The sequence below is a fragment of the Saccopteryx bilineata genome, chromosome 1 (genome assembly GCF_036850765.1).
Source record: "Saccopteryx bilineata isolate mSacBil1 chromosome 1, mSacBil1_pri_phased_curated, whole genome shotgun sequence".
NCBI classification, from domain to species: Eukaryota; Metazoa; Chordata; class Mammalia; order Chiroptera; family Emballonuridae; genus Saccopteryx; species Saccopteryx bilineata.
In genome coordinates this window covers 109,399,529-109,415,080 of record NC_089490.1, presented here as the reverse complement: position 1 = coordinate 109,415,080, position 15,552 = coordinate 109,399,529, and the positions used below count along the sequence as shown (strand labels likewise).

The following is a 15,552-nucleotide window of genomic DNA, read 5'->3' as shown; positions in this document are numbered from 1 at the left end:
CCTCTTCTTGTGTGGCAGATGACTAACTTTCCATGGATTAATGTTCTTAAGTATATAAGTGCACCAGTGAACAATTAATTAATTGTCTAGAGTGCTTCACTAGTTGTTTTACATGTGATATCTGCTTTTCAACGTAGATTTTCAATCTTTTGGAAGGTAGGCAGGTTTCATAAGGCACTTCCTATGTGAAAAATGTAAAGTGGAGATGAAGCACATAATATTAAATAAAGGCTTAAAGTCATATTACTGCTAATTTAAACTCAGCAGATGGGTAGTCTTGTTTCTACCCTGAACATGGTGATTCTTTTTCAGGTTAAGCTACTTATCATGGCAGAAAGAAGTGCAGCAGCAGACTTCGTCAGAACGTGTAACTGATGAACAAAATCCACTTTGGCTGCATGTATGAAGACAACGATAAGTACAAAATTCTGATTTGTTCTCTCTTTTGCTGAGGCTCATGACTAATGGAATAGTTATTTAGCAGGACTAAATATAAAAAATGTACAATATGCCTCTGGAAAATTTAAAAACATGGAATATGGAGTATACTTTCATTTTAGGATGTGACCAAAGTTTCTGAATATGTTTGCTGTCATAATGTAATTAAAACATTCTAAAATTTACTCCACTGCTTCTTTATTGAGTCTCATCTCACTCCACTGCTGAAATCTTAGAGCATTTCCATTAAGAATGTGACACACAGCAATTATGCACCAAGATGCATACAGCTGTTAGATTTCTGGAGTCAGCAAGGTCCATTTTCACAGCTGCTTATAATAGAAAAATCACAACAAAAGATTTTTGTAGATCTATGAGAAAATTTATATATTTTTAAAACCTGAGAACCATTGTGTGTACTGTTTAAAAAAAATACTTGTTGTTATAAGAAAAGTATTGTAAATATAGCCATGAAATAAATTCTAAGTACAATAAAATCTTTTATGATTCAAAATAAAAATTGAAACCACCTATCCACTCACTTCCATATAAAGTTAGTGTTGGAAGGATAATGTATGTGGCCACAAAAAATTTGTAGATTCTTGTGAAAAAATACTGTAAAGATATGAGAGTGCCTGGTAAACCGTGCAAAAAGGATTGAGTGATATCATACAATGCTGTTCCAAAAGTGAAAATTTTCTAATTTTTAAAAATTTATTTAGTGATTTATTTATTTATTTTAGTGTGAGGAGGGGAGGCAGAAAGATTCCTGCATACATCTCCACTGGAATCCACCTGGCAAGCCCACTAGGGGGCGATACTCTGCCCATCTGGGACTGTTGCTTCATTGCTCAGCAACTGAGGCATTTTTTTTTAGTGCCAGAGGTGGAGGCCAGGGAGCCATCCTCAGCACCCCAGGCCAACTTGTTCAAAACAATCAAGCCATGGCTGGGGGGTGGAGGGGAGAGGGAGAGGGGAAAGAAGAAGAAGGAGGAGGGGTGGAGAAGCAGATAATCACTTCTCCTGTATGCCCTGACCAGGAATCAAACCCGGACATCCACATGCTAGGTCAATGCTCTACCACTGAACCAACCGACCAGGGCCCCCCAAATTTTCCAATAGTGCTTTAGAATTATTGTTATAGATTTCATGTGTAGATTGATAGAGGAATAAATTTATTTTTATGTGGTTTTATACTTTTGCTTATGTTAATTAACAGGTAACAATAATCAGGTATAGTTTTAGCAGAATATGTTGTGCTAATTCTGTGATGATGTGTGGTCTGATTTGTGAATTGAAAAATACTCCACCTGACATAAAAGTGAGACTAAGAGACATTGATAAGAGTGTGGTGGTTACGGGGGGAGGGGGGAGAGGGAGAGGGGGAGGGGGAGGGGCACAAAGAAAACTAGATAGAAGGTGACAGAGGACAATCTGACTTTGGGTGATGGGTATGCAACATAATTGAATGACAAGATAACCTGGACATGTTATCTTTGAATATATGTATCCTGATTTACTGATGTCGCCCCATTAAAAAAATAAAATTAAAAAAAAAATACTCCACCTGCCCAGAGAAGGGGATTCCTTGTCTCAAGTGTTGGTCCACTTTCACAAAGTAGAGTTTGGTTATGGTTTTTGTTATTTCACTGGACCCTTTTCCTGTTAACTCCACCTCTGAAAATAAAGTAGGAAAAAATAAGTTATTTTTTGGAAGGACAATCTCCATAAACTTCTTTCTCTCTCTCTCTCTCTTTAGAGACAGAGAGAACCAGAGAGAGGGATAGTTAGGGACAGACAAACCGGAAGGGAAAGAGAGGAGAAGCATCTTAGTTGTTCATTGATTGCTTTGTCATATGTGCTTTGACTGGGGGGTTTCAGCAGACTGAGTAACCCCTTGTTCAAGCCAGTGACCTTGGGCCCAAGCTGGTGAGTTTCGCTCAAACCAGATGAACTTGTGCTCAAGCTGGTGACCTCGGGGTCTCAAACCTGGGTCCTCCGCATCCCAGTCTGACACTCTAGCCACTGCACCATCACCTGGTCAGGCTACTTTTTCTCTTTTAATGCATACTTTGGCAAAGGAAATGTTACTGTCCATTGTTTTTAATCCCATACCAATGTGGTATGCAAACCTGTTCCTTCTTCTTTGATCTTGGCTTCTACTTCAAGTTCCATTTTATACCCTTGTCTCTTCAACTGGAAGACTTTGGTATTTACTTGCTGGGAGAAGCAGCCCTGACTGTTTAGCTAGAAGGGGATAAAAAAATACAAGAACATAATACTAGATAGATTAGTGGTCACTTAATCTGGTGGGATCTGGGGGGGGACACAACATAATTTAGATATTTCTTTTTTTTTTTTTTTTTTTTTTTACAGAGACAGAGAGAGAGTCAGAGAGAGGGATAGACAGGGACAGACAGACAGGAACAGAGAGATGAGAAGCATCAATCATTAGTTTTTCATTGTGCATTGCAACACCTCAGTTGTTCATTGATTGCCTTCTCATACGAGCTTTGACCGCGGGCCTTCAGCAGACCAAGTAACCCCTTGCTTGAGCCAGCAACCTCAGGCTCAAGCTGGTGAGCTTTTGCTCAAACCAGATGATGCCTCGCTCAAGCTGGAGACCTCGGGGTCTTGAACCTGGGTCTTCCGCATCCCAGTCCGACGCTCTATCCACTGCGCCACCACCCGGTCAGGCTAGATATTTCTTGTAAGAATGCAATACCTATTCTCTATGGATTAGTTATTATATTTTACAACAGTATTTGGTTTATAATTGACAGATATATTCCTTAGAATTTTAGATTTCCTAGAGTAAATGAGATAGAAATGCCTCAAAGATTTTGGGGTAATCTATTGTAACAGGCAGCTAACCTTTCACCAAAGTCAGGTTCTCCTATAGTGTACAGCTATTACTGGAAAGTGGCCACCAATGTGGGGACTGTGTTTCCCACCTCCCTGTACCTAGGTGGGGCCATCTGAGAAGGTCTCACTCATAGAAAGAGCAAACATGACATCTTTCCCAGGCAAGGTGGTTAAGAGGTATGTGTTGTTTTTTTTTTCTTTTTCTTTCATACAAATGGATGCCAAGATGGCTTTGGATGTCAGGTATTGAAGTTGTCTCAGCTTTCATCATTCTGTATGCTTGGTGCACCAAAAATACCCACAATGGACAATTTTAAGAAATAAATAATTCCTATTGTGTTAATTCATTTATTTTTAATTTTTTTTCCCATTGATATGAGAGATAAAGAGAGGAAGAGAGGGAGAGAGAGAGAAAGCATCAATTTGTTTCACTTAGTTGTTCCATTGAGTTGTGTGTTCATGGATTGCTTTACCTACGAGCCCTGCCAGGGGATGGAACTGTGTCCTTGGCATACTGGGACAATGCTTTATCCACTGAGCCCAATTATAGTTAGCATAGAATTCTCTTCTAGATTGCTCTCTTATTGAGTTAGCACCATGTTGTAACTCACTGGTTATTAACAATGCCTCAGTTGTTAATCTCTAGAAGAGTTTTCCACTTACCTTCTGACTGAATTTCTCACAGACAGCCTGGGACTCTTCACCGAAGCAGTTAGAAGGATTATTATACTTTCTGCATATGCTCATAGTCACATGTCCTGGGACCGGCTTCCCATATGTGTATCTGTCATAAGAACATTTCCAAGTGAATCAAAGCAGACACTGAACATTTACAATTTTTATCTATTTATATTTATTTATAGTCTTCTTTTTAACTACAGTATATTCACTCCCTACACTTTCCTTCTTAGGGCTCCAAGAATGTTGTGCACAGTGAAGTGATGACCCTTCTCTTCTAGAATTCTCCAGTGCAATGTACTGAAACTTACTACTATCTTCTTTTATCATGTCTTTCTTTTCTTAATTTTTAATTTTCAGTTTTATCTTAAAAAGTTATCTTTTGTATTACCAAAGCTACACCTGTTCTTACAAGAAAAACCAACTCTGACAAAACAAGACAGAGAAGAAACATGTACTCTCAATTCTACTAGGAATACAAACTACTAATACGACGGTGCCTCTCCTTCCGTCATCCTCTCTCCATGTGTAACCATGTTTATTTACATAAAATTTTACTTGTTTACTTTTTACACAAATGTTGCTGTGTTTTCTGAGGTACCTGTTTCTTTCCCTATTTAAAATTTTCTCTATATCTCTATTTCCAAGAATACTGGCTCACCAATTGTGTGGGATCAAGAACATGGTGGCCATTATTCTGAGATTGTGCAAGGGCACAAACCCAGTTGAATAGTGGGTGCATTATATAAGTGATCTGCAGGAGTGGTCACATCACTGTCAGCTCTTTCTATGAGTGCTACTGCTGGGCTACTGGAGATGGGCACATAAGCTCCTGGGAACATGACTTCCTTTCTTTTTTTTTTAATTTTTTTTCTTCTTTATTCATTTTTAGAGAGGAGAGAGAGAGGGAGAGAGAGAGAGACAGAGAGAGAGAGAAGGGGGGAGGAGCTGGAAGCATCAACTCCCATATGTGCCTTGACCAGGCAAGCCCAGGGTTTTGAACCAGCGACCTCAGCATTTCCAGGTCGACGCGTTATCCACTGCGCCACCACAGGTCAGGCGACTTCCTTTCTTTTTTAAAAAACATTTTTTATTAAATTTTTTGGGAGGCCATTGGTCTTCAAAACCATATAGGTTTCAAGTGTACAGCTCAATGAAACATCATTTACATATTTTATCGTGTGCCCAATGCCTCAAGTAAAGTCTCTTTCTGTTCTCATTTCCCCAGCCCTTTGTTCCCCCAGGCCCAGTGTCCCACCACACTGTTGTTTGTCTATGTGGTACATATGTGTGTGTGTGTTGTGTGTGTATGTTTGCTAAATCTCTTCACCTTCTTTCATCTAGTCCCCAACCCTCCTCCCCTCTGACAGCTGTCAGTCTGTTCCATGTGTCTATGCCTCTGTTTCTATTTTGTTCATCAGTTTATTTTGTTCATTAGACTTCACTTATAAGCAAGATCATATGGTATTTGTCATTCTCTCACTGGCTTACTTCATTTAGCATAATAATCTCCTGGTTCATCCATGCTGTTGCAATAGGTAAGATTTCCTCCCTTTTTTATGGCTGAGTAATATTTTATTGTGTAAATGTACTACAGCTTTTTATTCACTTATCCACTGATGGACCCTTGGGCTGTTTTCAGATCTTGGCTATTGTAAATAATGCTGCAATGAACACAGTGGTGCATATATTCTTTTGAATTAGTGTTTCAGGTTTCTTTGGGTATGTTCCCAGGAGTGGGATCGCTGAGTTAAAAAAGCAGTTGCATTTTAAATTTTTTGAGGAAACTGAATAGTGTTTTCCACAGTGGCTGAACCAGTCTGCATTCCCACCAACAATGAAGAAGGGTCCCCTTTTCTCTACATCTTTACCAACACTTGTTTGTTGACGTATTGATGATAGCTATTTTGACAGGCACGTGGTGATATCTTATTGTGGTTTTAATTTGCATCTCTCTGATGATTAATGATATTGAACATTTTTTCTTATGTTTATTGGCCATCTGTATGTCCTCTTTGAAAAAGTGTCTATTCAGGTCCTTGGCCCATTTTTTAATTAGGTTGTTTGTTTTCTTGGTGTTGAGTAGTATAAGTTCTTTATAGATTTTGGAAATTAACCCCTTCTCAGATGTATCATTGGAAAATATGTTCTACCATTTACTGGTGGGGACATGAATTTTCAAAGTTGGAAAAGACACACTCACTGAGAGAGGTATGTAATATGCCTTAGGTAGACTGATGAGTTAGATGAGATTTCACTATTATATTTTATCTCAACAAATCAGAATTCAAATTATTTTTCCCCCATGTATGCAAAATCAGGTAAATAATCTGTTGGTGATTGAATTTCCTCTATAATCTTGTGAAGGGGGAGCCACTATTTTTTAATATTATTCCATTTGTCTGTGTGTGTGTGTGCGTGCACCTGTGTGTACACACAAGCAGGTTTGCTACATTCAGAATGCCAGTAGCATGGTCTCTCTAGGAACAGTTACCTGCACCGTGATAGCTTTAATAATGCTGGTAGGGACGTGAGAGCAAGTAAGGAAAAGTAAGAAAGCAACAGGAGAGGAAAATTCTAGAGATGGGATTTTCTTGTGTGTTTAAAATATTTGTGCTATCACTCTTCCTTGAAACACTAGCCATAATATCTCAAATGGTGAATCTTTTAAAAAGAATTCCCCTCTGAATATTAACAAGGTATAAACTCACAGGCCACACACTGACACATTCACCACTTCTTCCAAGATAGTGATTATCTTTGGCATTGTTACTTGCACATCAAACTTGGGAAGCACTGTAGATTGGAGAAAAGGAGGTTTGTGATTAGTTTTCAAATTTTATGGAATTAGTATTTTCAGGTTCTTTGTAACAATTCCTTAACAATATTTTAGACCTCTAAAGTGGTAGCTCTCTTCTCCAATGTCTTCACCTTACTCTCAAATGGAGATTCTGACTGAAGGTCTACGAATCACTGTAACCTTAATGAATTAGGGAGAGTCCATTAAAACAAGGATGCTTCACATTTTTTGGAGATTAAAAATTGCTATAAAAAATAACTAAGTTCTTTGAAGTCCTATTCACAAATCATTTGTCTTCTCTGGAGTTAGGTATGTAAATGGTTCTACTCTAAACTCAGTCTCATCCACGGGAAATTAAAGGACTTCAAATAAGCTCAAATTCTAGGCCCTAGAAGTTTAAATATGAAGAAAAGCATTCCATGATTTTCCACAATTCATACCAAATTCCTCCACAGTGAAGGGGTGCTTTATACTTCTGTCTGATTCCTTCTGCACCACCACCTTGTAGGAGCCCTGGAAGGGCTCTGATGAGAGAGGGAATGTCAATTGCTTGAGGCCACTCTCTAACTGAACTTTCTGCCATTGTGCGATGCGATTTCCTTTGGGGTCCTATAGATACATTAATTGAAACTTACAAAAGGGCTTAAAGCATTAGAGACAATACAGGAAATCTGTGGACAGTCCTGTTATCCACAAAGAGGAAAAAGGAATGGGGAGGGGAGATGACTTAGAACCATCTATGTTATCCAAGTTTGAAGGCTTCTCCCTTCATACCAAGTTTCTGGGATACTGTAAGAATCTCTCAACTAAGAACATTTCCCCTAAATTTATTACTTTACGTGTAATTATGTAATGTTTCATTTAGCTTACTTCAACGTATATTAGTGGGATCTGAAAGACAAAAGAGAAAAAAAGAACTTTAGACTTGTTCAAAAATATTCTCACTTCTGATTTATAAGCAAGACAGTTTTACATAGAATAACTTTATCTGTAGTAAAACACACAAAAGTTACAGGTTAAGTATTGCAATGCATAAAAGAACAATATATCTGCTTCCATGGAACTTACTTTTCAATAAGGAATGATACATAAGAAACACGTGTATATGTGTATATATACATATAGTTGAGATATATATATAAGATATGTTTGATATCTATCTTTGAGATATATGTTTGACTTTTATTTTGTTTTTTTTTATTAAATGAGAGGCAGGGAGGCAAGGAGGCAGAGACAGACTCCTGCATGCACCTCAACTGGCATCCACCCAGCAAACCCACTAGGAAGTGATGCTCTGCCCATCTGGGGCCACTGCTCCATTGCTCAGAACTGAGCCATTTTAGCTCCTGAGGTGAGGCCATGGAGCCATCCTCAGCACCCAAGGCCAAATTGCTTGAACCATTTGAGCTATGGCTGCAGGAAGGGAAGAGAGAGAGAGAGAAAAAAAAAAGGAGAGAGAGAGAAGAGGGAGGGAGAGGGGTGGAATAGGATGGTTGCTTCTCCTGTGTGCCCTGACTGGAAATCAAATCTGGGACTTCCACAACTGGGCTGACACTCTACCTTGAGTCAACTGGCCAGGGCTGACACATGTATTTCATATATTTATATATTTAATAAATTTATATCTGTATCTATCTATATCTATATATATCAGGGAGTGGTAAGTAGTATCTTGAAATAAATCAGGGTTAAGCTGATAGATGAACGAAGTGTTTAATTTTAGATAGAGAAGTGAAAGTAGAAGCCTAGACTAGTTTCTTGGCTTGTTTAGAAGTGACATTGACCAGGAAGGGGCTGTAGCATGCAGATAGTAAGAAATCGTCTGGACACATTTTAAGCTAATGTAATTTTCTAATGAAGTAGATGCATACATGTGTGAGAAAAAGAGCAAAGGCAAGATCATGCCATAATCTTTGCCTTAGGGACTGGGAGAAAAAAATTGCCTCTGAGATAGGGAAATGTAGAAGAATAGATTTGGGAGAGAAAAATGAAGACTTTGACTTGGTGTGTCTTTATTAAGTTAAGAGTTGTTTCTTATAATAAATATCAAGTGTTGACCTGGCCTGTGGTGGCACAGTGGATAAAGCATTGACCTGGAACACAGAGGTAGCCTGTTCGAAACCCTGGGCTTGCCTGGTCAAGGCACATATGGGAGTGGATGCTTCCTGTTTTTCCCCTTCTCTCTCTCTCTCTTTTTCTGTGTGTGTCTCTCTCTGCTCTCTAAAATGAATAAATAAAATCTTGAAAAAAATATCAAATGGTAATTGTTTGGAACAAACATTGACTTCATTCTTTTCCTTTCTTTTTTTTTGTGGCAGAGACAGAGAGAGTCAGAGAGAGGGACAGATAGGGACAGACAGACAGGAAGGGAGAGAGATGAGAAAAATCAATTCTTCGTTGTGGTTCCTTAGTTGTTTATTGATTGATTTCTCATATGTGCCTTGACCAGGAGGCTATAGTAGACTGAGTGACCTGTTGCTCAAGCCAGCGACCTTGAGCTCAAGCTGGTGAGCTTTGCTCAAACCAGATGAGCCCACGCTCAAGCTGGTGACCTTGGGGTCTTGAACCTGGGTCCTCCACATTCCACTCCGACACTCTATCCACTGCATTCTCCTTTCCCTTTTTAAAAGAGATTTTGGTAGGTGTGTTTGAAAAAATTAGAAATCTTTGAGAAGTTATTTGAACTTAAATTATTTGACTTAATGTGTCTGTTGGTTAATATGTCTTTTTAATTTACCTAATTGAGAACTTTCCAAATAGGAAGTTTAATTGGTGATGATTGCCTAAGTATCAGTACCAAGATAGAAAGAATTAGCTACTCTCTTGATCAGGGATACTGTTTAAAATGATAATCTTACACTATTGTAATGTCAGAAATTACTGTCCAGATTCCTCCTCTCCCTGGTCCTCCCCAACACCAAAAATAGGCGCCCAGCCAGATTACACAGATAATAATGACTCTGTCTAGAAATTAGGAAACTCACCAACTCATTCAGGGGGTGAAAATTTTCATCTAATGAGACGACACGAAATTTCACTGAAATAGAAATATTTTTATCAGTCCCATAAATCTTAAACCAGGACTGTAGGCCAGTAGAACAAGTTATTAAGGAAATAGGATTATAGGACATTTAAGTGGGGAATACACAGGGGAGGATCTTTCCCTTTTGAAGTTGTCCTGACTGTAGGTCTCTTTGTACCTGTCTGCTCTGGTTTGTAGATGGGTTTGTCTGTCTGGATAAAGACCAGGCTCTTTTGGTTTTTAACCACCACTGCAGTCCGCCTCCTGAATTCCTGGGTTGCTCCTTTCACTCGGAAAGTGAGAAACATTACCTCTTCATTGGATGAAGGACTTGGGACCTGAAATACAAGAGAATCTTGAGAATCCATTCAGTCTTCCACCCTTCCTCCCCCATCCCTGTCCCACTCTTCCCTGGAGATCTGGACTCTGACTTAACTTTATTCCCTCATTCTTATCAGGGAAAACTGGCATGGACAAGAATTACTTCTGTCATTTTTCAATTGCAGAGACAGACACAAGATGGAGGAAGATATATCAGTAAGTAAGGTCACAAATGAGATTCACATCACCTTATAGATACAATCTTGATTCAATACAGAATTGATTCAATTACTATTACAATGAACTTTACCAAGTTTTGGTTATCGGCTAAAAAAGCATGGTAAAACATATTTAAGTCTATGAGAAAAAAAATTATAATATTTTATTGCTATAGGTTGTTGTCATTTTACATATGGGCAACAGTGAAGAGTTTGGGGGCTTATGTTGAGTATTGGCTTAGTTTGCTTTATTAATATTTTTTTCATTTAATTTTAAAAATTCAATTTTTCCTTTATCTAGTACATATTGCTTTTGTTTTCTTCCTGGAAATTCCTGCATTGGTTCTTTTGTTTTTTTAAGAAATATTTTTATTTATTTATTTATTCATTTTAGAGAAGAGAGAGAATGAGAGAGACAGAATGGGGAGGAACAGTAAGCATCAACACCCTTACGTGCCAGACAGGGCAAGCTCAGGGTTTCATACTGGTGACCTCAGCATTTGAGGTCGACGTTTTATCCACTGTGCCACCACAGGTCAGGCTGTTTGTTTCTTAATTTCTATACTTGGTAAATACATTTAGATTTCTTTCTGAAGTGTTTGCCAGCTTCTCAAAGCCTTATCTGGACTGCATTCTGTATCCTTACTTATAACCCTGGCCAATAGAACCAAGTATATAAAGTCTAACAACCATACTCACTGTGAAGGAGACACAATGGAATAAGTCCTTCTCTGCCACCAGGTCAGTGAAGAGGCTCCTGTTCTCTCTGAGAGACTTCAAGGAAGCCCTTACAGTCACTGTCTCATTCAGGTGGCTCAGAAGGAAGCAAGCCTTTTCAGGAGTTTCAGTGTGGAGCAGAGAGGGGACCAGCATCATATACTGCCTGGAAATGGGGAGTCCAGATAGAGGAGAGTGTAGGAGAAGAGGCATTATTATCAACAGCACTATTTTCCATCAAAATTACTGGTACTATCATTAGTTCTATACCATGAGAAGACAGATTGAGAAGCATGAAGTTAACCTTTGCTCTTGGATGGCACATATGAGAATTATTCTCCTGTCCATCATCACTTCCACAGCAGTGACCATTTTGCTTAAAGTGAGCCTTAAGTAGATTAAAATTTGCATGTTTGCCTTATTTTAAGAAACCCAAAAATGTAAATACTTGAATTCAAATTAAAAATACGTTAATTATATGTATTCATGTTATAAGTCTATTTTATGTTAGTATTGCTGTAAAAAGCAAGCAAGCTTTCAGTTGAGACACTGAAAGATCAATCGATGAATGCTCATTGAATATTTATATGTATAGATATAGATATTCAACACCCTGAGAAAATGGTATGGCAAGTACTTGCCTTCCACTTTACAGATGTAGAATCTGAGACTTAAAAGAAGTGAATCATTAGTTTAAAGTCTCAGTTATGGTAAACAACTAATGAAATCTTAGTGTGTTACCTAATGCTGGATGTTTGCATTTTAAATATTTGCCTTTCAACTCCCAGCTAGACAATGACTCCACTCAAAAATGATCTTCTAGTGACTGAATTTTGGGTCTTGGGAGCTCATGAGCAAAACAGAAATATTCTCAATTCCTTCATATATATAAAATACTTCATTGATTCTGTAGTTTTCAAATATTTTTTGTTCAAAGGATTCTCAATAATTTTTTAGAAAAATTGCATTCCTTACACATTTTCAAGAAAACAATAATTTTTATCACAAGTTTAAATAATAGCAAAAGATATTATTTATGATGATATTTTAAGTTAAAACTTACATCATTCTTTTTTAAGTGTCCCATTGAATCTTAAATATCAGAGATATGATACCCAATTTAACTTACTTTAAAAATATATCAAACTGTTCTTCTTGTAATTATCAGAAATTTAACATTTTTCCATTTTTTCTCCTTGAACTTAAATTTCCTTGCCACTTACTACACAAAAATTTATCCTAAGATTTTTATGCTTCAAAATTTTGTATATATATAAGTATATATATATATATACACACACACACACATATATATATATGTATAAATGTAGATTAGATGTGGGCATATACATTTAACTTTAACTCTTTGTCTAAATTTAATGTGACCATAAAGTTGTAAATGTTAAACATTTTCTTCTAGACCCAGTTCTTTTAAAAAATCTCACTTATATATAACAGATCAAAGCAAAATAAATATATTGCAAATTGTAATACATACATATTAGATAAAACATCAAAATACCTTTGAAGCATATCTTTAATAGAACACATGCTTATCCATAAATGGATATTCTTTATTGCAAGATTAAACAAGGTCTAGCATTAATTCTGTTGTTATTTTTTGTTTGTGTAGATGTAAATGCCATGAAAAATTATTCACATAAGAGTAAGAAAATGACAGCTAAAACAATTATACATTATTATCAGTTTTTGTAACTCCTTCTACGTTACATGCCAGAAGTCACCCATTGCCTTAATTATCAAGAATGACATCTAATCATCTATCAGCTAATGTTCTGTTTAGATCTTCTTTCAGTTTTGTTGAAACAAAAAATCTGTTAGCACATGATCTACAAAAGGGTTTTCTCCCCTGTCCGTAGAATTCTTTGCTTTCTCAACATCAACATCAGTATTTCAAATTGTTCCTTTCTTTGGCATTCTAAAGATTTTTTATTCTCCAGGACAATGCTCCATGGTAACATCTAATTGAGGGAGAGGCTTGTCTTTCTCTTATAAAGTGGCAGATGGGCAATTAAGAAAAGGGAGGCAAGAAAGGATAAATAGCATGGTCTCAAGCAGATTAATATGAATGTAAGAATCTAAAACTGAATTCCTTTAAAACTAACCATTTTCAATGCCCTTTAGAAAGTCCTAGTATATCCCCAGATAATTTAGAGATTCAGAGATGCAGAGAATTAGAGAAAAATGGTTAAGAATAAGTAAAAAATGAATACACTGAATTTATGAAATCTCATCATTAGAAGAGAACCTAAAGATAAGATGGTGATGGTTTCAAATGAAAGACAAATAAATGATATAAGTAAAATAAAGAAAAGGATTCTTTTCCTAACTCTTTAAAGTGCATTTTAATGAATCAAGCAAGAGTTTAACACAGATATATAAGTGGTGCACAACAAGAGTACGGTATTTTAATTCAAAGCAGAAAAAAATGTAAGGAAAGGACTCTGAATGTTTATGCTCTGTGGGAAACTCACGGTTGTCCAGAGAGTGAGGCATCTGTAGGCAGGACGACCAGAAGGAGGAGAATTAGACTTGAATGAAGGAGTTTGTTCTTCTCCATGCTGCAGGGAGAAGGAACTCGAGGAGACCAGACTGTATTGCACCCGAGTCCCTGGAGTTGGTCTGGTCCAAAGTGGTTCTCAGAGCAAATGGGTTTTATGTTGCTCTCTGAGACAACATGAAGTTCCACCCACACAGCTGTCTAAACAAACTAGAGGTCTCTGAATGTTCTCTGAAAGGGTCATTGCTCTCCGAGGCTTAATTTATGGTCAAGGTTAATTCCTGGCTAAATAGAATTCCTGGAGGGATAAAATCCACATTCCCATAAGTGCTTACTTTCTCTGGTTTTTACTATAAAGCAGCTGATCAGCTTTTCAAACCCTTCTCCCTTACTCCCTCCTTCCACTTCCCCATAGCACCTTTTATGGATTTCTACACATCTTTTGTGTGAATAGTTGGTAAGGGAAGCTACAATTTAAGCAATACTGGGCAGACTCCCAGTAGATATTTTACTGCAAGTCCTCCATTAAATATTTCTGCCTTAAATGTTGAAGCAGTTACAGAATTCAGTAGTCCTCTATGGAAATGATATTGAATTAAGCTAACAATGGTTTTTAATTTAAGGGCATTACTGGATTGCAGATAAAAAGCCAGTCCCTGGGAGAATAGTAATTAAAAAAAAATTTTTTTTTGTACTAAAAAACTGAAAAGATGAAAGGAGAAGTAGCTGGACTTCAAAAACAAGCTTTCACTTATTGTGCCTGACAAAGATCCCACTTACCTTTACCACCGGCTATACAAACAAATTTTGTTGCTGACTTCTAAATATGCTGCTCTTTATCAATCTTTAATCATAGACAATATTTCTTTCATCTATCCACCCATTTTTTTATTCCACTATTTATTTTTAAACGAGAGGAGGGAAGATAGAGAGACTTCCACACGCACCCCAACCAAAATCTACCTGGCAACCTCTGTCTGGGGCCAATGCTTGAGTACTAAGTTATTTTTAGATCCTGAGGCCAATGCTGGAATGAACCGAACTATCCTTAATGCCTGGGCCACTCTCAAACTAATTGAGCCACTGGCTGCAAGAAGGGAAGAGGGAAGGGGACAGTGTGCTCTGACTGGGAATCAAACCCAGGACGTCCATCTGCCAGGCCAACGCTCTATCCACTGAGCAATTGGCCAGGGCCTGGATTTTTTAAAATAAGTATTCTAGAGCCTAGTAGGACTAGTTATCCAGTAAAATCAAAGAGATAGAATGGAAGTTGGTACAATTATATAGGTGAGAAATGATGGTATTTTGAACTAGGATATTCATAATGAGTTTGAAAAAAGGTTGACAGATGTGTATTATTTTTATTCATTATAGAGAGGGGAGAGAGAGCGAGAAGGGGTGAGGAGCAGGAAGCATCAACTCCCATATGTGCCTTGACCAGGCAAGCCCAGAGTTTTGACCCAGCAACCTCAGCGTTTCCAGGTTGACGCTTTATCCACTGCGCCACTACAGGTCAGGCTGATGTGTATTATTTTTAAAAGGCAAAAGTATAGTATACAATGAATATATGAATGTGGTGGATAATGGAGAATGTGCTTTTCAATTTTCCTGGCTTGTCACTGAGTGAACTGTGTTGCCTTTAACTGATTGAGTGAAACAGAAGAAACAAAACTGGGAACAGAAAGACAGAAAAGCTGAGGATTGGAAAGATAGTCTAGTGTTAGAAAGTGCTTGTGATATATTCAAGTATTAATATTCCCAAGGAGCTTATCATTTCCACCTAGAGTTTAGAGCAGTGTGGTCTAATAGAAATAAGTGTGAGCCTCCTATGTAACTACTTTTTCTAGCAGCCACATTAAACAAACAAAAAGAAAAAGATTAATTTCAATTCTGTATTTTACTTAACTCAATATACCCAAAATATTATCATTGCAACTTTTAATCAATATAAAATTACTAATGAGATACTTTA

At 37.4% G+C, this 15,552-nt stretch overlaps 1 protein-coding gene across 1 annotated transcript in view; it reads right to left on the bottom strand.

Annotated features, from left to right (window-relative positions):
- LOC136327210 (alpha-2-macroglobulin-like) overlaps nucleotides 1-13,912 on the bottom strand; it is a 48,572-nt gene extending 34,660 nt beyond the window's left edge. Inside the window, exons 1-10 of the mRNA XM_066264167.1 lie at nucleotides 13,555-13,912; nucleotides 11,042-11,225; nucleotides 9,982-10,141; nucleotides 9,766-9,818; nucleotides 7,652-7,672; nucleotides 7,222-7,390; nucleotides 6,693-6,777; nucleotides 3,967-4,087; nucleotides 2,571-2,685; nucleotides 2,006-2,115 (exon numbers count right to left, since the gene is read on the bottom strand). Coding sequence (XP_066120264.1) covers nucleotides 2,006-2,115; nucleotides 2,571-2,685; nucleotides 3,967-4,087; nucleotides 6,693-6,777; nucleotides 7,222-7,390; nucleotides 7,652-7,672; nucleotides 9,766-9,818; nucleotides 9,982-10,141; nucleotides 11,042-11,225; nucleotides 13,555-13,640 — 1,104 coding nt within the window. The 5' untranslated portion in view covers nucleotides 13,641-13,912. The remainder of the gene's footprint in view (nucleotides 1-2,005; nucleotides 2,116-2,570; nucleotides 2,686-3,966; nucleotides 4,088-6,692; nucleotides 6,778-7,221; nucleotides 7,391-7,651; nucleotides 7,673-9,765; nucleotides 9,819-9,981; nucleotides 10,142-11,041; nucleotides 11,226-13,554) is intronic.
- Nucleotides 13,913-15,552: the final 1,640 nt, after the last annotated feature.